Below are 26,539 nucleotides of genomic sequence, written 5' to 3' on the forward strand. Positions count from 1 at the left end.
ACCCCAGCTCCCTCAGCCGTTCCTCATAGGTCAGACCCTCCAGACCCTTCACCAGCTTGGTTGCCCTCCTCTGGACTCGCTCCAACACCTCAACATCTTTCTTGAAATGCGGGGCCCAGAACTGGACGCATTATTCAAGGTGCGGCCTCACCAGTGCCGAGTACAGAGGGACGATCACTTCCCTAGACTGGCTGGCTACACTATTCCTAATAGAGGCCAGGATGCCATTGGCCTTCTTGGACACCTGGGCACACTGCTGGCTCATGTTTAGCCAGCTGTTGATCAGCACCCCCAGGTCTCTTTCTGCCGGGCCGCTTTCTAACCACTCTTCCCCCAGCCTGTAGCACTGCGTGGGCTTGTTGAAGAAGAGCGAGGCAGCTTTGCTGGGGGTGTCAGCAGAGGTGAGTTGGTCATGGCAGTGGCCTGAAAGGTTGCAGAAGGGATCAGAATGACAAAAAAAAAGCTCAAAACCTGTCTTGGCAGGCAAGAAGAGCAGAACTTTTGGGCTCAGAGGACAACATCTAAAACCCTGTGGCAGGGGCTGGCATCCATTCTTCAGCTCCAGCAAACCATATACAAGCAACTGTACCTGCGGGAAAGAGAGCACCCAGCTCCCTGCGCAGCTTCGGGCCCTCTGCCAACGGCATCACGCTCTGCACGCCCCGCTCCTGGCTGGTGGCAAGCCAGTCTGGGATCTGGGCGTTGCTATGGAGAAGTGTAGCTAAATGCACAAACAAGCGCCAAATGGCTATAACTGCTCTGGGGGCTGAGAGACCCGGGGCTTTACGGCCTGCTGCTGAAGGATGGTATCCCTTAGGGCATGGAGGCTTTTTTTGGCCTGCCAGGAAAAGCAGTGCAGGACCTACTGTACTTGGTGTGCCTGACCCCTGCGTGATGCACAAACTGGCCCTCCCTGTCACATGGCAGGGAGTTAATCTGTTTTTCTCCATCTTGGTGCTCTGGCGTGATCTTACAGTGTATCTAAGCAGCCAAAGCCAGCTCCTAGCAGCAAAACTGAGACTGCACCAGATGGACAGTGTAGACCCACTTGTCAGCTGCTGCCAAAGCTGAAGCCCAGAAGGCTGCGAGAGACTCCCAGGAGAAGGCAACGGCGGGGAAGAGGAGCCCCGGCGCTGCTCATGTCTGCGAGGCAGCAGCACTTCGCAGGGAAGCACTCGAAGACGGTTTGCACAGGCAGCTGCCTGTCTTGCTCAGCGCCGGGCTCTGGGTGCTCTGTCAGCAGCCCATCATGGGTGCCTGGTGCCCAGGTGCTGTGTCCCAGCCTGGCAGCTACGGGGGTGCCTGCACCCCACGTCCCCGCGCCTGTCACCCCACGCTGGGCAGCGTGTCCCACGTCGGGGTGTCCCCATGTGCTGCCGGGGTCGGCTGTCTCGAAGGCTGGGGCCGAGCAGTTCTGCCAAGGGGGATGATCCCGTGTCACCCGGGGGTCCCGAAGGCCGCAGGCTGCGGGCAGCTCCAGCCCGCCCCGCCGGCCCTGTCCGCGGCCTCCGACTGGCACCACGCCGGGCCCGCCAGGCCGGGCCGTGCGGAGGCAGCCGGGCGGCGGGGCGGGCCGCGGAGCCGGGCGGGGGCCCTGCGAGGCCGGGCGGGCGCTGGGGGCCGGGCCGGCCGGGGCCCGGGCGGGGCTGAGCGGCCGCGGAGGGCGGAGGCGGGAGCGGGACCCGCAGGGCAGGAGCGGCCGCGGCGCCCGGAGCGGGCCGGGAGAAGGTAGGGATCCGCCGGAGCGGTCGGGGACAGCCGGGCGCTCCCTGCCCGCTGCCGCCTGGCCTAACCGCTGCCCCGCCGGCCGCCCGCCTGCCTCTCCCCGCCCTGCGCGCCCCCGCGGCCGCCCGGCCTGCGCCTCCGCCGGGCCCCCGGTGCGGCCCGGTCCCCGCCTCTACCGCGGCCCCCGCCTCAGCCCGCCGCCTCCCGCCCTGCCCGGCGCCTCCTGCCCTCGCACCCCACACCAGCAGCCTCTCCCCCGCGCCGCCCCGCCGAGGCCGAGGCCCTGCCTGCCCCGGGGCTGCCCTGGGACGCGCTGGCCGGCACGGGGGTGGCTGGTGCCCCTGCCCCGGGTGCTGCTAGCTCTGGTGGGTGCTCTCCCCTCGCACCAGCAGCTGGGCTGCAGCAGCGTGTGGCCCTCCAGCGTGTGCCCAGCTGGGTGCTCGCTGTGTCCCGCAGGCTCTGACCCATGGCGCCCACAGTGCCCCGGGAGCACTTTGAGCACGTCGGCAGCGGGGAGCAGCCGTGGGGTACAGCAGGAGCTGCCCATCTACTCCCACATAGCGTCCATTGGGATTTTGGTCTCTTAAGCCGTGACTGTGCGAGTGGTAACCTGGGGTGGTCGCCCACCAGGCAGGCATGCAGTGGGTGGTAGCTGGTGTTGCCTGTGCAGCTTGTCACAGGGGAGCACCTGGCCCTGCAGAAACAGTGTCGACATCCAGGGCCTGGAGCAGTCCAGTACAGAGAGCCTGGAGTGGTGACATTGGTGAAGGGTGGCACAGGTGGTGGCACACAGAGAGTAGAAGCTCCAGGCTGCAGCAATGTGCCTTCCCCGGCTGCTCCTCTGAGAGCGTCCGTTCTGCTTGCACCAGCCTGGGAAGAGAAACTCCCAAGAGTTCCCTCCCATTCTCACTCTGGCAAACACAAGTCCCTCTGCGTTGCTGCGAGCCTGGTACTGTCACCTTGTACTATAACAGAGATGAACTGGAGGTGCCTCCTCCAGTGGCCTCGCCAGGGAGTGGAGGCTTGGCTCACCCTCCACACCTTCTGAGAGGCTGCTGCTGCTGCTGTGCAACCCTTTTGCTGACCCTGAGCAGTGCCTCAGCTGATCCCATCCTTGACACAATTTGCCCTCTGAGTTCAAACATCTCTACTGCTGTTCCTGGCGTTTAAAGTACTCTCCCCAGCTCCATCCTTGACATCTCATTCTCCATACTGTGGTATCTAGGAAGCCTCTAGCCATGTCGTAAGCATTCTCAGTAACATCTGTTTTGAAGTTTGTCGTGTTTCTATGACTTTCAGTTTCTTCTGAAAAGGCTCTCTCTCCCCTTGCCTCTGCCATTCTCTCCTTTGCTTCCATTGTGATTCTGTCTTTTCCTCCACAAAAGGCCTGAAAGAGTTTGTAGATACAGAATTTGCAGTTTTGCAGATGCTTTGCCAAATACAGCCTCTGTACCATGCTACGAGACGTCACCATCATCCCCCTCATCTTGACTCACTCCTCTGGCTGCAAGTTGTGCTGGGCATGGTGTCTAAATGTGTCCTGCTTGTTTGCAAGGTCTTCCATAGCGCGATAATGCCCACGTCTCTGAGCTGGCTGCTTCTCCTGTTCTGTTCTTGAAATCCTCTGCTCTGCCAAGGCCAAAGGTTTCAGTTCTCTCTCCAGCTGCTCTGCTTAGGATTAGCAGTGACTTAAAAAACTAATATGAACACATAACGATTTTAGAGAAATGTTAACTCGGCAATGGGACGGGAGGAACTGAGCAGCAGGGGAGAGGAAAGGAGTGATGCTCGGAGCCTTGCAGAGCACCAGGTCTACTAGCCATGGTGGGAAGTGTGGCTGTGTGACGTCTCAGGGTTCTGCGTGCAGTTGAGGTGTCCCTGCAATGGGTGACTGTTCAAACGGACTTTGTGACAGTGGTGATGTGAGCTTGGGTGGGACAGCCTGAGTTGTGCTTACCTTAGCACTTCACTACCTTAACTGATAATTTCCCCTCAACCTCCAGCAAAAGTATTTTTCTAATCACATTCTAAGAATTGCTCAATCCCACTTCTGAGTGACACAGCTTTCACTTTGTCTTATTTTTAGAACCCTTCTGTTAGGAAATAACATCTATTCCTTCCTTCTCAGGAGCACGTAGGGGCTCTGAAGGGAAGAGGTCCACGTGATGCCAGGTATCAACAGAGTCCCTGTCAGGGATATACAGGTTCTTTGGAGATAAGGAGCAGCGCAGAACAGGAGTGAAGGCGGGCAAAGAGCAGAGCTTCCAAGTCAAACTCAAGTAATTTCCAAATTTCTGGACTCCCTGCCCAGCAACCCAGGCATCGTAAAGGGCTTCTGTCCAAAAGCCATCTTGAAAAATATTGTTCAGGGTGCAAAGTCAAGCGCTTCAGTATTGAGGAATATCCTTGTAGCCCCAGTTCAACCTGTTTTGGATATGTTCTCAAGGTGTAATGACTAATTTTATGATTGTATGGGACCTACCCCCAGGAGCCCAGCCATGGGTACTGCACAGCAGCAGTGGTGCTGCTTTTGGGGTTTTATATGTTCCTTGTTCTAGGTTGTATCGTTTTAGCCTGGTTGCAGAAATGGCAAGAGACACAACTGCATGCCTCAGGGTGGGAGATGACAGGACTCAGTAATGGGGTCTGGAAGGTGCGTGCAGCCACTCCACACAGAATTTGGGAAGCTCTTGTCTCCAAAGTCGGTGTTCTGGCCTTTGCATGCTTGGGTCCCCAGTGCCAGAGATTAAATATCCATCACGGTCTCCTTGCTCACATGTTGTGGCAAGATGTTCTGCTTTGCATTAAAACTTGATACCGTGGTCTAGTTTCCAGATGACTTTCCTTTGCTTGACGTCTAGCCCAGTGCGGGCCCTCTTCCTTCCTCCCCAAGCGACGCTTACCCCGTGCAAATGCCACCAGCCTGCCCTCAGCTGTGTCCTGTGACGGAGCAGGTGGGAACACTGTGACAGCCAGGGCCCAGCTGGAGGAAACAAGTAGTTGGTTTAAATGTGTGGTATGTGGCAGAGCTCCTGGGGCAAATACCCAAACTGTCACACATGTACGGTGGGAGACCAGAGGTTGCTCAAGCAGCCCTTGTTCTTGGCGGTCCTGGTTCTGGAGGGCTTGATGATCTGACCTAAATGTGTTCATTTTAACGATTTTATGTATGTCAGGTCACAGACAAAGGAAAAGAAGCTCTTTCTTTTTAAAGTGAGGCGATGCCTCTTGTTCCTGGGAGCCATATGGGGTTCGGAGATGGAGTGCAGGAGAGGAAATCTCCTGTTTCCCACTGTGTGAAGCTCAGGGGGGAGCTCTTTGGGATCTGCCGAGACAAACAGCACCTCCTAACAAGAGGCTTCAGCAGTTAGCATTTCCCTGGTGGGAGAAGGCTCCTCTCCTCAGCACCGATAGTCAGGTTTTTGCCCTGCTTGCTGTGTTGTCCGTTCTGTTGGGATTCATAGGGTCAGCTCTGCAGTTTGCTGGAGCCGCAGTCCCTGCATTGGCACTATATCCAGCCGGGGCCCAGGCAGCCTGGCTCAACGGGGTATTGTTTATCCCACCCAGGAATGTGCAGGCGAGCAAGGACCTCCGGGAGCTTACAGAGCAACATGTTCTGCTCTGAGCAGGGGCAGTGACTGCTGGTGGTGGTGGCTCTGAAGGCTGGTGTGAGCAGTTGGGGCGTGCTGGTGTGCAGGCAATGTCCTGCCCTTGAAGCAAGGATGAGGATCGTGCAGGCTGTGCAGATGCGGTGGGGTAAGGAAGAGGGAAGGAGGGCTGTCCAGATTTGGAGGCCACAGGGAGGAACAGAGGAAAAGAGCAGGAAAGATGCCTCGGCATGTAGTTAATAAGCTTGACACAATCTCCTGAGAAGCCAAGCAGCACTCTTGGTTTCCTTGCACTGCATGTTACGTACCGATCCTGCGGCGTAGAGCGCAGTGAGAGCTGCAGCAAATCTCTTACCAGAGCCAGACCCAGTGGCTAGAGAATGCACTGAATGGGGCCGAGGGGCATCTCCGTCTCTGGATTATGGATTCAGTGAACAGGCATTAAGCTACAATGAGTGGAAGGAAGTGTGAAAAGGCATAGGTGAAGTCCATGGCATTCTTCAATTTTAAGAAAAGATAACTGGCAGTATTTGTTTAATATTTTTAATATTAATTTATGTATTCATTCTGCAACAAACTTGGCTTTTGTACATTTCTGGGAGTCTGGCTCCTTCCTGGTCTACTGCTCAGGCAGGCTCTAAAGTTTTAAAGAGACTGGGACATGTGCTGCACAAGAATCCACTTGTCCCTCTTGTGCAAACCAACTGTGCCAGTGGAAGCCCGCACCGCATTTTTTGGTGATATGTTAGTTTCTTGGTTACAGTGCTGTCGTGCTGACCATAGCCAGTTCTAACAGTGCTGCCTCTTGAGTGAGAAGCTAAAAAGTGTTATTTAGAGGGAAGCAAGTGGTGCTACCGCCTGTGAACTTTGGTTTTCTTTCTGCTAAATTTGTGGCATCTGTCCATTACTGCTTTTTATCTCATGATCTGATCAGCACTTTGGGTATACCACAGGATTAGCTCTCTGCAAACCCTTTGCGTCTCCCCTTTTACTGGGGCTATTAATACTTTTTGTAATCAGCCTAAAATGGTCTCTTCATGTTGCTGCCTTAGCTCGCAAGTGCTTGAAATGCTTGCTTCAGTGTCTTTCAGCAAAACCAGGGAAGACAAAACTCCTGTTTCTAAGGTACAGAAATTCATGAGTGACTCATTTGCTCACACTTTACCATCAAAAAGATGCAAAAAGGGCATTTATATCACCATTTTCAGTAGGTCTGCTCTCATCTAAGCAATGGCACTTTGAGTGAATGCCTGATAATAATTTGATGCTGGTGAGTCCGATGTTTGAGACTTCTTACCCTGCCCAATTCCAGCTGTAGGAAGAGAGGAGGGATACAAGAAGTTGTCTGAGTCAGTGTGTAAATGCCTTCTCTTGGCTGCTGTGACTTGATCCAGTCTGTGCTGAAGGTCTCAAAACAATATTGTAACAGAGTTAATAGCCGTCATTTCATTGTGGTCCCTCCTTTCATCAGCCCACGCTGGACTAGACACGCTCCAGAGCTAGTGGTGAAATGGGATAGGCAGTCTTCCACGGAGGTAATGTTAATGTGTGCTGAGCCTGCACGCAGGCAGGCTGCGGGGAGTGATTAATGCTCTGGGAATCCACTCTCTGCCTTGCTGCACAGTGCTGTTGTGTCAGGCCCGGAGCTTGGCACCAGGCAGGCTGCAGTCAGGCCCCAGGAACACATTACCTAGTTTGTGCAGGATCAGGCAGCGAGACAGGGACAGCGTGTTCTCCGTGGGGCGAGCTCGCTGCGCTGCAGCTTCATATTTGCACAGTGAGGCTTGCTTTGGATGCGGGTCTGCTGCTAGGCGGGGACAGGAGTCCTGCAATTTGCAGCCCTGACCTCCGCCAGCGTGAAGTCCCAGTGTTTGCTCAGTTGTGGAGGAGCCCTCCCTCCCTACCCCTGGCAGGCAGGGATCACCCGTCCTCGAGGTGAGAGGGGACAGTGCTTGGCCAGCTGTCAGGAGCTGTGACTCACTGGGGATCACAGGCGGAGTCCAGCTCTCCCTGCCATCTGCCCTTCCTCTGCGTGAGCTGTTTCTGGATGTTTGTTTTCACCAGATCTAGGGTGGATCTGGGAGAAGCTCAGGTCCACCATTAAGCCTGAAGAGTTGGACTCAGTAAGTTTCCAGTCTGGAAGATACTGGGAGGCTTCCTTCTCTAGGTGGGGGTTTGGGGAAAACGTTGGCGGGCAGTAGTCCCTGGAGTAAGATAAGGCCAAGATCCTGGAAAACGTAATATTTTGTGTTCAAATCATGTTATGGAGCAAACAAAGCCCACAAGACTGATTCACTGCTTTTGAATACAGGGGCATAGTGTCTAGACTCAGATGGAGTCAGGGAGTGATCCTGCTCTTCTCGGTGCTGCGGAGGGAATGTGAGCTTGTTGGGATTCTTTTTCTTGGCAGTTTCAGAAGTTACTTCATGCTTTCTTACCTCATGGGCTGGCTCTCAGGGAGTGCTTTTCCCATGAATATGTTAGTGCCCATGTTTTATTCTAACTGCAATTAATAAATGCATGGCAGAACAATTGCAATCCTGCCTGCCCCTCTCGATCTTCTGTCTCATTGGGAAATCTTGCACATTTTAGTGAATGGGTCCCCAGAGCTGCAGGTGAGTTAAGAAAGTGGCACTGCTGTTTTCATGGGCAGGATCTGAGCCTCAGGCATTGGGAGGCCTGTATCCTCAGCCCCAGTGGCTGCTGCAAAGCCAGGGTTTGGGTGTGCAGCACACATGCTGTCATCCTTGCACTCCTCAGCCCACTCTTATGTTACACCTTTGACAGAAGAAATGCAAGAAATCGTACTTCACCATCATATGCTCCTGGAGAAACTAGCCTGAGGCAGCAATTACACCTGCAATATTTTTTTCCCCTTTGTCCAGTGCAGCTATGAAGTCTGCATATTCAGAGTATGGCAAGGATTTCTAGGACCCTGAGCTCAATAGTGCCCTGTGCTGCAGGAGTCAGCAGCCCATCTGTGGGGTGGAGGGCAGCCCCAGGTGCCTGCAAGGGGCTGCTGCTGCGCCTGTCGCTGCTGCTCTCCTGTTCCCATCAGAGCATACAGCAGCGTGTCCTGGTCACCCCACCTTGAACAGCGTGAGGCTCCTTCCTTGTCTTTAGTATTTCCAAGCTAATTGATGGCTCTTCCATCTTTTTCCCTGCTCCACATGGTCATGTTTTTAATACTGTTACTCCTTCTGCCTCAGTAGGTTCCTGCTACCCTGAACTGCAGCTCTTTGTGCTCCTGATTCACTCCAGTCCATTCATCTCTTTTTGGTGGCAAAGTGCTGTCGGCTGCTGGATATTGGGTTCTTTGTACAGCCAGCACAATGCTGGTAACAAAGAGACAGCCTGTGCCCCAAGGAGCCCACGTGCTACGGGGAAGGCAGTGGAGAGCTATAGGAGTGACGGACGGGACGGCAGAGGTGAGGGTGGCCGGGGGCCAGGGCACAGCATGCTGGCTCTAGTGGGGGCATGGCTGGGGGTGGGGAGGGACGTGCTGAGGAAGCTGTTCCTGCCGAGTACAAACCCGCTTTGTTCCCAGGAGGTGAGTCGGACTGGATAAACAGAGCAGTCCCGTCAGCAGAAAGCCTTTCCCTGGCTGGATCCCCCGCTGGCACTCTCGCTGGAAGTTGGCTGCACCTCGTCAGCAGGAATGTTTTTCTGCTCCCTGTGTTAGCGTCCCCTCTTCTTGACTTTCCGGGGCTCAGGTGGGCAGTGCGTGGCTGTATGGAGAAATGGGGGCCCCAGGGGCCCTGTGTGTTCGCTGTGGGTGGTGGTGTGTGTCGTCACTGTGCTCTTTCTGCTGTTAGCTAGGTGGGACTGTTTGACTGTTTGACACCTCACTGGAACAGGCTGCCCAGAGAGGTTGTGGAGTCTCCTTCTCTGGAGACATTCAAAACCCGCCTGGACGCGTTCCTGTGTGATATGGTCTAGGCAATCCTGCCCCGGCAGGGGGATTGGACTAGATGATCTTTCGAGGTCCCTTCCAATCCCTAACATTCTGTGATTCTGTGATTCTGTGACAAGCCATGCTGAGTTTGGGCCAGGTATTGCTGGCTCCCAAAGCACCTCTATGTGCACTTGGAGGGTGACTGTTCACCGTGCACGTAGAGGTGCTTTGGGAGGGGAGGAGGTTCGATCTCATTGCAGGGAAGTTGTGTCTGACTGGACGGAGCAGGGACTTTCCTTGTGATGGGGGAGGAAGGCAGCCTGTGTCAGGGGGGCTGGTGGGGAGGATGCTGATGTCTTGGAGTCACGGAGGGCAGGGCTCTGAAAGCACCTCAGAGAGGTCAGCAGTGCTGTGCTCTGCCTGTAATCGCAGTGGGTCAGGAGGATGAAGGGAAGCACTCACCAGTCTGAGGTGCAGATGCTGAGGAATAGTCTTAGGGTTCCTGGTTGCCTTGAATGGATGCACTTTTCAGTTCCTCTCCTCAGGGATCTGGGAAGAGGGGAAGGAGCAGCTGACGTTGCAGCACTGCTGCTGCCTTGGTGCGGTGTATTGCCTTGATGGTGAGGCTGCTTGGTACAAAGGAAAGATGATACAGAAAAGTGTCCTGGCTCAGCAGCAGCTTCCAGAGGAAGGGAGAATCCAGGACATAGCCCTTGATGAGGATGTCTTTGCCTGCCATTAGGTCCCCTGCCAGGGGGAATTTCAGCTTTGGCTCCCAGAGCCTTGGACAGGGTCTGTACCCTCATCTCAGCCTGGCTTCTGCCAAGAGCCATGGTGAGGCCTCCCAGGGGATGGCTGAGCCTGGTACCTAGAAGGCAGAAGGGGCATTTTCAGCCAGGTCTGAGGATGTCCAGGCTGGGTCAGCCCAGGCAGAGGCAGGAAGAGTTTGCCAGTTGGGAAGAGGATGGTGGGGTGAGCTTGCCTGAGTGGTTTTTGTGCCACTTCTCTTGCTGGGCAGAAGTGTCATGCTGCTCCAGCACATGGCTCCTGTGGCCCTGAGTGGTGGCATGGGGAAGGGGATGCCGGCACCCATCCCACTGGAGCGTGCATGGTCAGACTGTGTGAGTGGTGCTGTCTGCCTGCCCAGCCCTGGCAGGCTCAGGGCCCTGCCCTGCATGTCAGGGAAGTGCTGAGCATCCTCTGCTCCTCTTGCTTCCTTCCTGGCGAGAATTCACTTCCAATTTTCTTGCTGCTTCTTCCCCCGTTGCAGCACAAACACATGTCCCCACAGAGACAGCCAGAGAGGCTGGACAAGGCAGGCTGGACCATGGGGGCTGCATTGCTGGAGACCCCTGGCTCCTGCAGCGGCAAGGTCTGAAGTTGAGAGACCTGAGGACAAGACCCCCTCGCACTGTTCCTGCCTCTCACGCTCGGGGAGTTTTTTTCTTTCTGAGTGTATATGTGATAATTTCAGGTGTTTCTGGCTGCTAATGGACTTCCTGCTGTGTCTCAGGCTTAGGTACTGATCCACCTTCAGACCCCGCGCAATGGAGGCTGGCTCCGTGGTCCGAGCAGTCTTTGATTTCTGTCCCAGCGTCTCTGAGGAGCTGCCCCTCTTCGTAGGAGATGTCATCGAGGTACTGGCCGTGGTGGATGAGTTTTGGCTCCTTGGCAAGAAGGAAAGTGTCACAGGTAAGAGCTGGAAATGCCTGCGCCTAGATCCATAGATGTGACAGCTAAACATCCACCCTATGAGCACGCTTTCCCTTGGCCAGCACTGTGCAGGACTAGATTTTACTAAATCTTTCACTGGACTTTGCTTGGGACTGAAAGCATGAGTTCCCCACCACTGGTCTCCTGCCAGCTTTGCGTTATTCAGATAGATCGTTTGTTGTTTTTTTGAGAGAGATTAGTGGAGGGTCAGTTCTCAAGGAGATGAGAGCTTCACAATACTAGTTGCTCTGTCCTCTGTGGTGGGACAGCCCATTTCCTGGCTAGTTTATGTGCTGACCCGCTGTGGCAGTGAAAGGGGAGAGAGGAAACAGATGCACGGAGAGTGGAAATGCATCCACATCCAAGTGACCTTGTCAGGTCGAGTCAGTGGGAGATGCAGCGACAGAGTCTGTGTGTCCCCCCGAGCCCTCTGACTCAGCCCCACTTCCTCCTTTCCACTTTAAAGCATTTTCCTGCACAAGCTGCCATCAGTATCTGGGTGCCTGAAGTAGTGTGCAAGTCTGTTACACTTTTGGAGGGGTGTGAGAAACTTCTGAAGCAGCAAAATGCTCTTAGTGAAACACAGTCTCATAGTACCTTTTTAAGCAGCTCTTTCTCATCTTAATACTGATGTCAGGAGGATGCGTGAGCTGTCAGGGAGATGAAAACCAGGCCACTTCAAAGCATAAGCCTGACTCTGTCCTCAGCATGAGGGTGGGATTGGAGTTTCATCCCTGACCATGGAGATGGGGCTGCTCTTGCAGCAGCAGTCTGGACTCTGCTAACAGCTGCAGGCTGTCTCCTGGCTAAAACAAAGATGGACAGTAGCAAAGGTGGAGAGGAGGACTTCTCTCCTGTGCTCCACATAGCTGATAAATGGCATTGAATGAGTGCGTGCCTGATCCTGCTAGTGCTGAACTCATTGGGCACAAATTACTTCTGCAGAAATCACCAGTATCTACTTCACCACAGTTTTGTCTCCCAGCATGACTGATGTGCTTGTTCTCAAGAAGATGAACTATTAAGGAATAATAAACAGATGTGTGTTGTAGCTCAAGGGTAAAGAAACACGCTGAAGTCAAACCGAATCGTTTTTAATGACCTTTAACTCAAAACCCACTTGCATTCCTGCTTTCCCTGGGAACAGCTGTTATAGTTTTCTGCCCAGTTTTCTAAGCTAAAGTTGTAGGGATCTTAAAAAGCCCTTTTGAATAGAAGCTGTGGAGGTGCTGCAGCCTACCAATAATAGTACTCAATACTCTGTGGGGAATAATTAATGTAGCTCCATGACTTCATTTCTAACATCATTAGGTTGTTTCCATGTACAGAGCAGGAAACTAAGACATGGAAAAAGAGCTGAAGTTGGTTAAAACTGTGAAGGAAGCCACTGAGACTAGCAGGCTGTGGGCTGCTGGTTGCACCTCAGGTTAATGACAGCAGATGCCAAGCTGCCTAAACCCAGTACAAAGTTCTGGCTGTCTGGGATATGGTGTCTCCAAGTTTTATTGGAGAATGTGGATGGGGTCATCAAGAGTGAATGCGGGGAGTGCTACTAGCCCATGTTCCATCATTTCTCCTTGCCAAAAATTATAAAAGATGGGAATGACATTTGTAGTAGCCTTTGCAGTGGGCTCTGCCACGTCCAGTGCTCCCAGGACTGAAATTAGTAGCTGAGTGGTATCTTGCAATGGCCAAGTGTGTGCTGTCCTGTCTGGCTGTGGCCTGCACAGAATAGCTGGGCATCCAGCAGTGGGTGCCGTGGCGAATAGATGCAGATAGGTGATAAAGTGGGGAAGGTTCCTGGAGCCTCAGCAGCGCTGAAGCTGTGATAGAGCCTGTGACTCACACATGTGGCCATCCTGAGTGTGGTGGTCTGAATTCTGCACTAAGTCTGTGAAGGGGCCAAGCCTTACAGAGTGAGGAGCACCAGATGGATGTGCCCAGGAGAAGACATTGGTCTCGATGGTACGGCACCACTGAGTCTCTCAGTCCTCATCATTGCTCTGAATTGGGAAGCAAGCAATGAAAGCAGAGGAAACCTAGTGTGTCTGTTCCCAGAACCTCTGTGCTGATGGCACAGTCCTAGTAATGAACACAGCCTGTTGGTTGCCTGGAGTGAGCTGAGGGCACAAAACTTTTTGTTCTCTGTTAGCTCTTGAGCATTTAAAACCTCAGGAATTCCTGACTCCCAAACTCATTCCTCTTCCACCATGCTACTGAGGTGCCCTGAGTAGCTGGGTCTTTTCCTTTAGCAAGAGATGAACAGATCCCAAAATCTGGAAGGAGGGTGGAGGGTGTGGTGGTGACTTACAGCAAAGACTCATTGCTGACAACTGCTTCTCATTTTAGGGCAGTTTCCTAGCAGCTTTGTGGAACCTGTGGATATTCCCCCTCTGAAGCAGGGAGAAAAACTATTCGTTTGTACCAGTGACTTCACATCTCAAGAGCCAGGGAGCTTGTCATTGCAGAGAGGTAATCTCCATTCCCTTCCTTTGCTTTGCATCTTGTAGCTCTCACCTGTCATTCCAGAAGCATGAACCTAGTCACAGCATCCTGCCCAGAGTGGCAGGAGAGACAGGGAATTTCCTAATACCTCATGACATGTGTCATGTCAAATTCACCATGGACCTATGGGCTTCTGCCACCCTGATACCAGTTTCTCATGATCTATAATTACTCTTGAACCTCCAAATATCAGAGTTATGTGATCATAGTAGACTTACAGCTACCTTTTAACTGCCCTTCAATCCCCAGATTGAAGGACTTGCGGTTGAGGAGAAATCAAAGCTTTGGTACACCTTCATGGCTTAGCAGATAGAAAGTCATGGAGCCAAAACTGTGTATCTTAGCTATGTGTGTGCAAGAAGCTGCCAATGCTTCACACCTTATGTCCATTCAGTGCTCTTGTGCATCCCCAGCATGCAGTGCTCTCGGTGCAGAGTACTAGACCTTACCCACAGCCAGGAAAGATATGGGGAGGCAGGAATAAGAGGTGAGAAGCAATCGTGAGGGCAGTTTTGAACTGGTGTGTCTCTTTCCCTGCAGGAGACCTGGTGGTCCTGGGGGGTTCCCTGGCCTCCAGCTGGCTCCAGGGCCGAAGCAGCTGGGGTTCCAAGGGCTTTTTCCCCTCATCATGTGTGCGGGAGCTGTGCCTTTCAGTTCGGAGCCGTCAGCTGTCCCAGAATGCTCTCCTGGAGGTACCTGCCTACTCGCTGGGCCAAGCCCGGGCCCTGATGGACCTGTCTGCTCAGCTGGAGGAGGAGCTGGACTTCAGGGAAGGGGATGTGATCAACATTGTTGGTGTCCCAGAGCCTGGCTGGTTCGAAGGCGAGCTCAGGGGCCACAGGGGCATCTTCCCAGAGGGTTTTGTGGAACTGCTTACTCCTCTGCGAGCACCAGGAACCTCAGCAGATCCAGAGCCCACAGGGACTTGTGACACCAATGGAACAGTGGAGATGCCCCCCAGGGAGGAGGAGGAGCCAGGGAGCACCTATGGTGTTGCCCTCTATCAGTTCCAAGCCCTGGAGTCCAAGGAACTGGATTTTGATGTAGGTGACAGGATTCGGATCATAGGTGTTCTGGACGATGGCTGGCTGGAGGGGGAGCTGAGGGGGAAACGCGGCATCTTTCCACACAGATTTGTGAGGCTGGAAGCCTCTGAGCCTTGCAGGGAAAAGGCGGGTGCTGGGGATCCCCAAGGTGGAGACAGCTGTGGAGTCACCATCCATCAACACTTGGAAAGCACCTGCTCCAAAGCTCTTCCTTTGCCAGGGAAAGATGGCAGGGAAAAGGAGGATGGCTCGGCTGCACACCCTGAGCCTGCCACCATGTTGTCTCACACGGCAGGGAGAACAGAGAGTCATCTTGGCACAGATTTGAAACAGCATCAGGCCTTTCCTGGCACTGGACACCAAGGGCCACGTCCCAAAGGCACAGCAGACTCCCTCCCCTTTGATCATACAAAGACAGTCAATGGCCTTCTCCCCGCTGCCCAGCTTCCTCCCCAACGGGGCAACAGGCCTAGCCAAGCAGGTGAGTTGAAGCCTGGGGGGACTGTTTCAGCCTCCCCAGGAAACTCGGAAACTCGCACCCTGCCTGAGCATGATGGAGACAGTCCCACTGTGCCCCCGCAGGCTCCCCACTGCCCCCCAGATCCTTGCAGGAGCCAGGTGATTTGTTCTCCTAACAGCTGGGCAGCATCCGAGCCCCAGGAGAGCCGGAGCAGCGCCGAGCACCTGGACGATGTGGTGGACGGTCAACAGGAGAAGTCCAAACCTTATTCCTCCAGCTTGGGGGGTGCCCAGGTGGGCCTGGACACGTGGGCTGGGAGCTGGGGGGAATGCATCCCGCTCGCAGCGCAGGGGGACAGCTGCACGGACCTCGACTCCAAACTGACAGAACAGCTGGCGCAGTTTGAGAAGAGTCTGACAACTACCGGCACTGAGCAGGACAAGGTCTCCCGACACTTCTCTATCTTGGACTACAGCTCTGAGAAGGACATTGTCCGTGGGTCTCCTGAGTGTGCCCCCCAGGCCAGGCAGCCAGAGAGAAGGAAGGCCCTGAGGCCACCCCCTCCTCGGCCCAGAAGCCTTGTGACAACCTCTGCACACACACTGGGTGGCCAGGTACCCAAAGACAGGTCTCTGTGCTTCTCGTTGAAGCCCTCCCGGCCTGCGCCCCGGCCTCCATCAAGCAACCAGCGGAGGAGTGTAGCCCCTCCGCAGCTTCAGCCCAGCGCCCAGGAGCAGCAGGCAGAGGAGGGACATGAGGACTTGACACGGGCAGGATCAGCTTCCCCCTGCTCCATTCTGCTGACAAGGATCGGAGAGGTGGAGCGAGACCTGGAGGCTTACGGCAAGACCCGCGCTGAGCTAAGCCTGATGCTGGAGGAGCAGCAGGATGAGCTGGTGAGAGCAGAAACCCTGGAAAACCTTGATTTCTGTGACTCCAACATCGAGAGCCTCAGCGTAGAGCTACAGGAGCTGAGAGGTGAGTCTGCAGTGGTATGGGATGGGGGTGCTTCAGGGGGACAGTTGGCCCCTGCTGCGTACAGGCACTGTTGGAGCCAGTCTTCTATTTCCTTCTTTAATTCCTAATTTTGGTCGTTTTGTAAGCGTTGTTGCAGTACAAATCATCACAACTTTGCCTCAGAGAACCACAGTGTCATTCTCTGGACATCCCTCAGCCCTGGCCTTCCCCACCTCCTTTTCCTTCCAATTCTCCCATCTCCTCTTCCAGCTCCACCGTACATCAAGAGCCCTCTTCTGATACATTCCCAGTGTGTCCTTGCTCTCAAGCAAAAACACAGCTGCTACAGGTTCAACCTCCCTGCCTTACCCACTCTTAGCTGTAGGGGAGTGAGCAGCAGCTTCAGAGTGGCTTTGCTGGTGCTCCTGCAGTTGAGATCTGAGTTGGAGTCTGTGACGTGACTGCCCTCATCCTGTCAGAGCACTGGGTTTCCTGTGGTTTCTGCACTGGTGGTGATACAGACCTTTGGGGGACTTGTCACTCAAATCAAAAGGGATGCACAGAAGGGCACTGAACCTGGCCTGGGAGTGGGGAGGGTTAGTGGGCAAAAAGTAAAGCCTGCCCTGTGCTCCTGCCATCCATGAGGCTGCACTGTTGGTAACAGCAACAAAGAGCTTTAAATTGCAGCATGTCTGTAGCCAAAAAGATTACTTTTGTCCTTGCAGCCCAGAAAAATTACTCGGGGAGGAGAAATTTTCCCTGTTTATATCAGCACATTTGGGCTCCGAAACCCAAAGATGCCATATAAAGATCATTACTGTTAATTACGTTATACTTGATATTACAGTAGACAAAGTGGAAAGACAGGACCACCTACAGCTCCCACAGTCCCTTCCCCAGCTTCTCCCAGGAGCTCTGACACTACAGTTCTGTTACCGAAACCCACGATGTGCAGGAAATGTGGGCACTGCACGCGGGAGGTGGAGTGAAATGCCAACTCCTGCCTGGGGATTACTCACTCTGACTTCATTGCCTCCATCCTCCCACTGCTTCATCAGTGCTGGGGAGCCCAGGCGCTTTGCCGCAGGATCGCATCTGATGCAGAGCACATGGGAATGAAGGATGATATGGGTGCACCAGGGAAACAGGGTGACAAACAGCCTCCACGTCAGTGGCATGTGAGAGGGATACTTAGAAGGAGGCTTAGAGGAGTTGAGGCTAGATGAAGTAACTTGAAGGTAGGAAGAGGAAACTCTAGGCTGGATCAAGGGAAATTTTCTGATGGGATGGATCTTGTTGGGAAAGGTCTCCTACTGTTCCAGCACCTCCTGACAGAGGACAGGTCCTGCTGAACCTGTGCCCTGGTGTTTACTGGAACTGGAGGTTTTAGACAGGAACTAACACTATCCTGAGACATCCTACCTGTCAAATTATCCTCTTAGAAGTTCCGGGGGATTTTTCACCACTTCAAGAAACCTGAGGATTTATAAGTTGCCTCTGTGGTCCTATGATAAAGATGTGCCCTACCCAAGCTCTGTCGCATCCCTCCTGCCACATCTGCATGTGGCCAGACAGCATGTCTCAGGCTTGCTAGCCCACCTTTAGTGCAGTGGGACAGATCAGTAACGGGGTGTTGCATCAGCTCAGCAAAACGTGTTTGCACCATGCCTCAGGTGTGGCCTCTGCCTTGCCACTGCTAGGGACACATGGAGGCATGCCAGAGGGAGAAAAGCTTTCCCCAAGCATTGACCAGCAAACAAAGCAGGGCTGGCATAGTCTTGGTGGAACCCAGCCCCTTGGTGTGTCCTTTGGGGAGCCAAAGGAAGAGCAGGAAGTATGTGGTTTTCTAAAATACATGTTTAAAATCTGCAGTTGCTTCTTTGACATGTCTTGGGTGCACACTGGGGGCTTTGCTGATCACCAGTCTTGGGCAGGATTAGTGCTTGCCCTCCTGCAGTTGGAGTAGGAGGGTGCATTGGTTTTATTTTTGTCTTCTACCATCTGGGAGCAGCTGTGCATACCTAACAAGTGTTGCAAGAACCTGAGATATGGATGACGTCCATGGACTTCTCCCACTTTCTGTCTAGGACGTGTTGTGGTTGTTTCTTGGTTTCTTATAGGAGCTCCTGCATTTAGCGTGGAAAACTGGGAATATGTTGTGCCCTGCAGTGAGAGATGCTACTGGAGTGCGTGTTTCTATAGTCTCCTGGAAACTTATATTGTGTGTTGGCACCATAACCCAGATAGTCCCTTCAAGCCTGTTCCTGTCAGTGAGGAGACCAGCCATTCGCCCTGGAGCAGGGAACCGGGCAGCTGTGGCTATGTGGCACTGCATAGGCACCGCTTGCTGATGCTCTGTCACACAGGGAGCTGCTCCTCTCCTGCTCTTCCCAGGACCTGTGGGTGAGCGCTGGGAAAAGGGTGGGCTCAGCATCAGATTTGAGCCAGGGGCAGCCTGAAGGCCTTGGTGTTCCCCCATGAGGTGTGGAGCAGAGCCCAGCATCTGCTAGTCCACGTCGTTTAGCTTCTGTGCTGGCGGGAGCGTGAAGGCAGTGGAAGGAGATCTGGTCTCCCATCTCTGGTTTGTGGCTTCCTGCGGTTTCACACACAATCTCTTTCCCTTCCCTGAGGATGCTGGTCTTGGGGCAGGGCCTCCGCATGCTCCAGTGCCCTCCTTTTCCCTGCCTCTAAGCTGCCTGCAGAGAGGCTTTGTCAAAGCCACGGAGCCGGTTTGGGCAGTGAGAGCCTGCCCAGCCCTGGCCTCCCTCCTCGGGGCTGGTTACTGATTACTTTGGGCAGCAGGTGGAGGAGGCTGGGGCTGGCAGTGATTGGGCCTGCGCCTCTTCGTACCCTTGCTGGCTGGTTTCAGGAAGCGGCGCCTGCGTTTCACTTGGGACGGGAGCACTGGAGCAGAGCGGAGAAGCGGCGTCAGCCCAGGCTTGGGCTCAGGGAGCAGGTAGCAAACGGAGTCAGCACCTGCGCCGCGCCCCGGCAGGATTATGTGCACTTACCCTGGGACAGAACACGGTGTGGAGGATCTGAGGCAGGAGCTGCGGCTCCTCGGCTGGGAATATGAGGACTGTTGTGCCGTGCAGAGAGGGGACATGGCTGGCGTGGCCGCGCTGTGTGGTGAGGCTCGCTGCAATGACAGACGCAGGGCGAGGAGGCAGTACCCAGGCTGCCAGGGAGCAGACAGTGGCTGGGATGGTTACAGGAGAGGGGAGGTCATCTCCATGGACCAGCGGAACATGAATGGAGACTGTGGAGGTTTTTGGAAGGGAGATATCCAGTACACAGACTACAGGAGAGGAGACGGCGCTTGGGAAGGCAAAAGCCAGGCTACAGAGGATAGAAACTATAGGGTGTATAAGAGGGAGGGCAATCGATACAGACACTGCAGTTCTGAGATAAGAGAAGGGCGGTACAGAGAGGACAGAGTACCTGGGCAGTATAGGGAGGGGGGAAGGCAGTATAGAGAGGATAGAGACCCTGGAGACTATAGGGAGGGTGGAAGGTGGTATCAGGAGGACAGAGATTCTAGGGACTACAGTGAGGATGAAAGACATTATGGAGAAAAGGAAAGGTGGTATAGGCAGGAGAGGGACTCTGGGGAGTATAGGGAGAGGAGAAGGCAGTATAGAGAAGATGGAAGCAATCAAGTATATAGGGAAGGGGAAAAGTGCTATAGAGAGAATGGAGGTTCTGGGGCATATAGAGAGCAGGAAAGGCAGTATATAGGTGTCAGGGACCAAGAAGACCAAGAAGACTTTGAGCGGCACAGGCAGCCCAAAGGCCATGTCACGGACCGCAGCAGTCTGGACAGAGATTGTGAAGCTTCTACATTTGCAGTCTCATCCTCAGGAGATGGTAGCATGAGCCTGGGGTCAGGTACCTGCTACACACAGTCCAAGATGCAGGACATGGACTACAACAACCATGGGGAGCTGAAAGGAGCAGCCCCAGGGCCCGGGATGCCAGCCAGGAGCAGCAGCGGAGCAGAGCACTCAAGGGCACGCACAGGCCGGCCAGACTGGAGCCAGATCTGGGAGCAGGAGGCCAAGGAGGCAAGCAGGGGGGCCTCCGTGCTGCAGCGAAACAGCTTCTACAGACGGACGGCTCCCAGCGCCCTGCGGCACTCAGAGTTTGTGCAGACCAGGAAGGAGAAGCGAGGTACACAGGGAAATGCTGGGCAGTTGCCTTGGGTGTGCCTTCTCCCTGCCCTGGCACCAGGGCAGCACCGGGACTCTGGCACAGGCAGGTGGCCGGCACAGCCGGGCTCTTGAGGGAAACCCTGGGGCTTGCTGAAATGGGCATCATTATCGTTACCCCTCTGTACAGTCACCAACCTGCCCCGCAAGGGCTCTTGCCCCCATTTCGCAGAGGCCCAGATGGGAGGGAAGCCCAGGCGGCACAGACCCATGGCTCACTGCTGTCCTTTTGATCGCTCCTCCGTCTGTGCCCTGAGTGTTTAGGGTACACCGTAAAACCTGTGGCCCTGATTCGTCTGCTCTTGCAGGGCCCCAAGGAGGTTCCTCATGGGGAAAGGGTGAGGTGATGGGGTTATTCCCCCTGCCTGTTTTACTTTTATAACCCATCAGGAACAGATTCTGTGTGTAGGAACCAATTCCTGACCCTGCAGAGGGCGAGTATGGCAGCTGTTCGCAGGCAGCACGAAGCAGGGAATAGGGGAAGTTGTTGTTGTAGCACTTGGACATAAGCGGAAGGCAAGTACTTGTAGTTGCATAATTACATATGGGCAGGACACCGGGGTACCTGCGCGTTGGGGGGCCGTCTCAGACGCGAATGGTACCTCCTGCATTGCCAGCCCCTCAGTACCTCAGTGGTCCCTTGCCCATGCTACAGCAGCTGCGTGCCCTGTGTCCTGGGTCCCCGAGCCATCCCTGGGTCTCCAGTCCCATCAGCTGGCATCCTGGAGCTGGAGAGATACCAAAGCTGGAGGGCCCAGGCTGTCTTTGCATGGGCAAAATCATCCCATTAATGCTGTGGCTGGGACAGAATCAGCTGCAGGCAGCTTTGTGGGGCTTGGCTTCTTGTTGCAAGAATATTAGCGTGTGTTGGGGAAGGGGCAGCAAGGCGGTAGGGTCTGGGCAGAGGGAGTGAAAGAGCAGTTCTTGGTGGACTTGCCTCCCTGTTGGGCAGCCGTGTACCTGAAAACCTGTTTGCTTCTGCTCCCTTTCTGCCGGCGTCTGTCTCAGACACATGTGAACTCTCCATGAAGGATGGTTGAAATGCAGAGGAAAACAGCACCACAATGCTGCGGCCAAAGAGGTGGCAGAGCTGGAGGCTGCAGCTGCCTGTCAGCTTAAACAGCGTGAAATCTGTCCTCTGGAGGTATTTGATTAATCAGGCTCCGCCGGCTGCATTTCTGCGCTCTCAGCCGCCCTGGTAGGGTGGGACTTTGCTCGGCTGTGTCCCCAGGGCGAGGGAAGGGAGAGGCTTTGCAGTGCCAGGACGTCCAGAGGGCAGCGGGGAAGCTAGGAGGAGCCAGGAGCAGAGCTGGGAGAGAAACGTCCCACAAAGCCTTGGGAGGCTGAAGCAGTGCTGGCCTGGCCGGCTTTTGCAAGAGCTGAGGGGACAGACTGCAATGCCGGGCGAGAGCCTTTGCTCCTCTGATGTTCAATGAGACGCTGCATACACCCATGCTTGTGCTGTGAGGAGGTGTTGGATTTTTTTCCCTGCTATGGCAGGCTCAGGGGCAGGGGAGCGGCTGCAGGAGGTGCAAGGCTGGTGTCCCACAGCAGGAACAGAGGAGGAAGCCTCCAGGCCTTCTCTAAGCCCGTTTCTGGCTGCAGTTCCCTGTGAAGTTCCTCCTCCTGCCCTGCTGGGGCACAGTGCTGCACCAACAACAGCCCTCCTTGGCAAATATACTTTGCTGCCATAGCTGCCTCTGTAAGACCTCGCCAGCACCAGCGCTTCTTTGCTGCCTCGTTGTAAGACCTCACGAGCACCTGGGAGCCTCCCCAAAAGCCCTCCCATCACGCTTGATGGCAGACATCCTCCTGTCCAGCTGATAGAAAAAAAGTCTGCTCTGGTTTTCCCTCTATGTGTGCTCCAGACACCTTTTCTAACACTGCCTGCTTCTCTCCCAGGTTCCTCCTCCTCTCCACAGAGTAACAGAATTTAGGACTTGAAAGCCCTGTGAGAGATGACATGGCCCGATCTTTTCTGTAGGCGGGGTTATTATAGTTCTTAGAAATTTCTCTGCGGTGCAGCCCGATGACAGCTACTTGGGTAGAGCATCTCTTCTGGGATGAGACTCAGATGTGTCTGCCTGCCACATCAACAGAAGGAGAACCCTCCTGTCACAGCTTTGCTGCTTAGTCACCATCACTCTTACATGTTTTGCATGCTAATGTGTTGCATTTCAGCTCTGAACCCCAACCTTTTACTACTAAATTAGAGCTTTTTAGTTGATGGTGTTTTCCTCTCAGGCAGGTACTGTAATTAAGTAATTTTTCAGTCTTCAGTTCTCTGTAGTGAAGAGAGTCTTAAAATACTCATGGCAAAGACTCACAGGAAGACCTTTCAGTGTTTGTTTTTCCTGATCCTCACTCATTTTTCAGTTCATACTCTTCTATATAGTGGGCTTCAGAGCTGCATGAGGCGTTCTGGGTGGATGTCAGCACTTCCCTGCACAGGGGTATACCTTGCCACGCTCCTGTGCCCTTGCCCAAGGGCCCCAATCCACCTCTGCAGCGCTCAGGGAACTCCTGACGAGTTTTGGCCAAAAGGTTACACCCCAGAATACAACCCTGCACGCGGCTGCATTTCTTTTCCCTATTAATACAATAATGCATTCATCTGCATTAAAGCTGCTTGGTTTGAATAATTCCATCTTCTTCACAATACCTTGGGTCACTCAGTGACTTGTATGGTTCATCTTTATTTGTGATGCTGTTGAATCGATGCTCAGTTCACTATATGACAGCAGTAATTTTCCATTTACTTTAAAAATATTATGTAGGAGCAACTCTAAATACAGTCCCTGGAGAATCTGGTTGGGAATGCCCTCTTTTCTGGATATTCTCCACTGGCAATGGGTTTTTGAGATGCCACTTAGCAAGGTCCTGTTTCTGCTTTCCTCGTTTTTCTGTACTTTGAAGTTTCTGGTGTGTGTATTGTCTATTATCTGTTTTTCTGTATTCATTCCTTTATTTATATTTGCTGCTTTTATTGAAGCACAGACCCAGGACAGATTTTTTTATCAATATTGTTCTCTTTCTTGATTGTATAACTGTGGTTTTTGGGTTATCTACTTTAAAAAGTTATTTTCTAGAACTTCCAGCTTTCATTCTTTTTTTCCATCAGTGTTTTTGCTCCCAGTCACTTTTGTTGATGCTCTGCCTCGGCTTTGGAAGGTTAGCTCTTTGCAGACCATCATATGACTTCACTTTTTTCTGCGTCACAGGTTGGGACCATCCCCTGTTCACAGTGAATGCAGCAGGGCTATGTTGGGAGAATGGTTGTCATCTTACCTGGGCATAGGGACGTCCCCACCAAGCAGGCTCTACATGAGACATCTTTGAGACATCAAGCGGTTCCAGTGGCCCTGGAGAAGTGTCCCCAGTCTGTACCCGTTCAGCTCATTTTTATGGTTTGTCTGGATTTATCTCCTTGGCCTCAGGACTCTGCCAAGGCTGAATTCACTTCTGTGTGCTGAAGCCCTCTTTTGCCATGGCACCTCTCTGCTGCACCCCCTGCTTTCTCCTGAAGAGCAATGAGACACTGAATAATATATCCAGTCTGTTGCTTTTGGAGCAGTGGATATATTCTGTTACAGGCTTATTACCAATGTCCAGAGTGAGGGTTGTCACCCCGGCCAGATCTTGCTCCTGGCAGCGAGTTTAGCCTTTCGCTCAGATTAATTAGTCCCTGCCCTAGTTTCATCCCCTCTCTTCTCATGGCAGGCAGTGGCTCCTCCCCTCCTGGTGTCCACATACTTCGAATATTTGCAGCTGGTTTGGTTTGTCCTGAGTCACTGCTTGACTGCTGAGCTGTGAGCCTGGGGCTGGGCTCGCCTCTCCCATCAGAGATTCGTGCTTACCGAGCTGGTGCAAGGGATTGTCCTCAGCGCTGATGGGCAGCATGTCCCTCTACAGCTTGCGTTAGCAGCCTGGGTGCCGCGCAGGCTGCGCCGTGCCATGGAGGATGCTGGCAGGTGAGCCCCAACGAGGAGGAGTTGGGGGGCGATGCAGCCCTTTGGGTGAGCCCCCAGCCTGTGCATGATGGACACACATCCTGTTGGATCTGGTCTTCATGGGTCAACTCCGCTTCCACAGTGGGGCAGGGAGAAAACCTCTAATTGTGTGTGTGCTCCCCCAAGGAGGTTGAGTAATAAGGATTAGAATTTTTCATTGATTGGAAAAAAGTTGGTGAAACTGGCATTTCTGAGACAAGCAGGATGAGCCGTGTGAGTGCGATGGTAAATCTCGGCCTCCACAGGAAGGGCAGAGGTGGGAGTGTGATCCATCTTGACACCTCGATTGCCAGGGGCTGGGTTATGAGTCGGTATTGAATCTCCTATGTGTCAGCAGGCAAACTAGCAAAGCTCAAAAGCAGGCACTCCTGGGAGGCTGTCGGAGACTATCAAACCAACCCAGAGAGACAATGATTTGCCACAAATGCGCCAAAGGGGATAGAGGAAACGATGTTGTTAGAGGTTTTAATTTAGAGAGGCAGATTGCAGAGCTCATGCAACCTATGAGAGAACAAAATTTGAGTCTCTGAAAATTGTGATTGAGAACACTGTTTATGGAAATGTATTTCTGAATGCCTGTTTGGCATCTGTGTCACGGGTAAACACGAATTTGTCACTGAACTGGAATTTGGTGGCTTCATTAGAAATACCAGTTGCATTCCTGCAGGCTAACGAAGCCCATTCCAGCTGTTGTGTGTGTCTTAGTGCCTCCAGAGTTGATGGGCGTGATGACTCAGATTGAAAGGTAACATCTAAATAGAAAATCTGTGAAGTAAAATGGAGATTTGTTTAAAAAGCATTTATTAGATGACCAAAAACCACAGCTGTGAAAGAGGGTGGGTTTAGTTAAATGCTTAATAAGCGTCATTTAGGGAAAGCTGCAATTAGACATACAAGAATGTATAACAAGGAAGAAATGGTATGGCACAGAGATGGTATGAAATACAAAAAATGACACTTTTCAAATGCATCATAAACAAATCCTAAGCATTATACACATCAGTTATGTAGAAGAGCCAAATATTAAAAACAAATTCTGTACATGAATTTTTTGAACTGCAAGTGTTTGGAAAGAAGCTGGATGACTTTTGAGTTCATTGCTGAAGAAGGATGCTGGATTAGTGATAAACAGTAGGAGTCCTAAGAGACTTGGCTGCAGCATAGCCTTGTTTTTAAATGAATCTTGAAATACTCAGAAAAAGCAAGAAGGCCAGAGGAGAATTAATCTGTATAAGTTTTCAAAATAATGCACACACTGATACAGTACAAGTGGGTAGAACTGGTGGCCAGCATCATGCCAGGTCAGACAAGCTGAGCTGATGACTACTGTGGACTTAAAACTTGTGCAGGGAAGGTTTTAATTTCCCTTCCACAGGCGAGGATTTGAGACTTGCGGAGGAAAGGTGTCATGGAGCTGGCAATCTCACGAGTGTCAGTCAAATCCTCGCCGCAGGGCACTCTCTGAAAGGGCCTGACCTAGATTTACTTGCCTGGGATTTGCTTGGTGGAGCGTGGGGAGCTGCAGCATTCGCCAGCAGCGCTGGGTATCCCCAGCTCCATTTCCGTCAGCTGGCGCCAGACACACGTGTGGCTGCAATTTAGCTGTGGCTAAAGCAGGGAGCACAGCAGGATCATTTGGCAGTACAGTAAACTCCCTAGGTGTCCTGTACAAAGCTTCATCTGGTGGCATTTTGCCTGGGGATAAATGCAAAATCCTAATCTTTGACCAAGGCAAATGTAATCTTTTCCATTTGTCTTCTCAGCGCTGCTGCATGGGTCATTTCTGGCTGTTGTTCTGGCTGGTCTTCATTTTCAAGATTCTTCCCAGACCACCGCATGCTGCAGTATCACCTCACCCACCCACCTCCTCTGGGTTTCACTCCCCTGTTTGCATTTCGAATTAACACCTTCCTGCTTCTTCCAGGTTGCCATCCCAATTGAGCTTGCTCCCCTGCAAAACAAATACCATTCCTTAAAAAAAAATCTCCTTCTTTGAAATAACTCATTTGTTGTTACTTTATTAACTCTTTGAACTGCAGAGACCCGCTGACCATATTACGTTGGTGTTTCTTTGTCCCTCCTGTACCTTTTTCTGTCTTGTGTCCTGTTCAGGCTCCAAGCGCTGTGTCTCAGGCAGGATGTCGCTTGGGTATTTGCATGGCAGGGCCTGGTCTGCTACTGAGGCTTTGCAGATGCTGTGGAAATGGCAAACAGCAAATGTGAAACCCAGCAGCTGCTCCCAGGCCCTCATCGCAGACTCCTGCTGCATTTGAGTTGATAAAGTTCATCATCAGGCACTTACCTGGTGGGGAGCCAAGACAGCCATTGACTTAGCCAAAACCAGCCTTTTCCCTTATGCAGGGTGCCTCTGGTGAGGGTATTTTTAAGGATGCTTGCCAGTAGGAATCAGGG

General features: G+C 53.1%; 1 protein-coding gene across 1 annotated transcript in view; it reads left to right on the forward strand.

Annotated features, from left to right (window-relative positions):
• Positions 1–1,670: 1,670 nt before the first annotated feature.
• The window catches only part of DNMBP (dynamin binding protein), a 36,204-nt gene continuing 11,335 nt past the window's right edge, over positions 1,671–26,539 (forward strand). The window contains exons 1-4 of the mRNA XM_068398393.1: positions 1,671–1,728; positions 10,742–10,920; positions 13,291–13,413; positions 13,987–15,930. Coding sequence (XP_068254494.1) covers positions 10,776–10,920; positions 13,291–13,413; positions 13,987–15,930 — 2,212 coding nt within the window. The 5' untranslated portion in view covers positions 1,671–1,728; positions 10,742–10,775. The remainder of the gene's footprint in view (positions 1,729–10,741; positions 10,921–13,290; positions 13,414–13,986; positions 15,931–26,539) is intronic.

The sequence above is a fragment of the Nyctibius grandis genome, chromosome 4 (assembly GCF_013368605.1).
Source record: "Nyctibius grandis isolate bNycGra1 chromosome 4, bNycGra1.pri, whole genome shotgun sequence".
Classification (NCBI taxonomy): domain Eukaryota; kingdom Metazoa; phylum Chordata; class Aves; order Nyctibiiformes; family Nyctibiidae; genus Nyctibius; species Nyctibius grandis.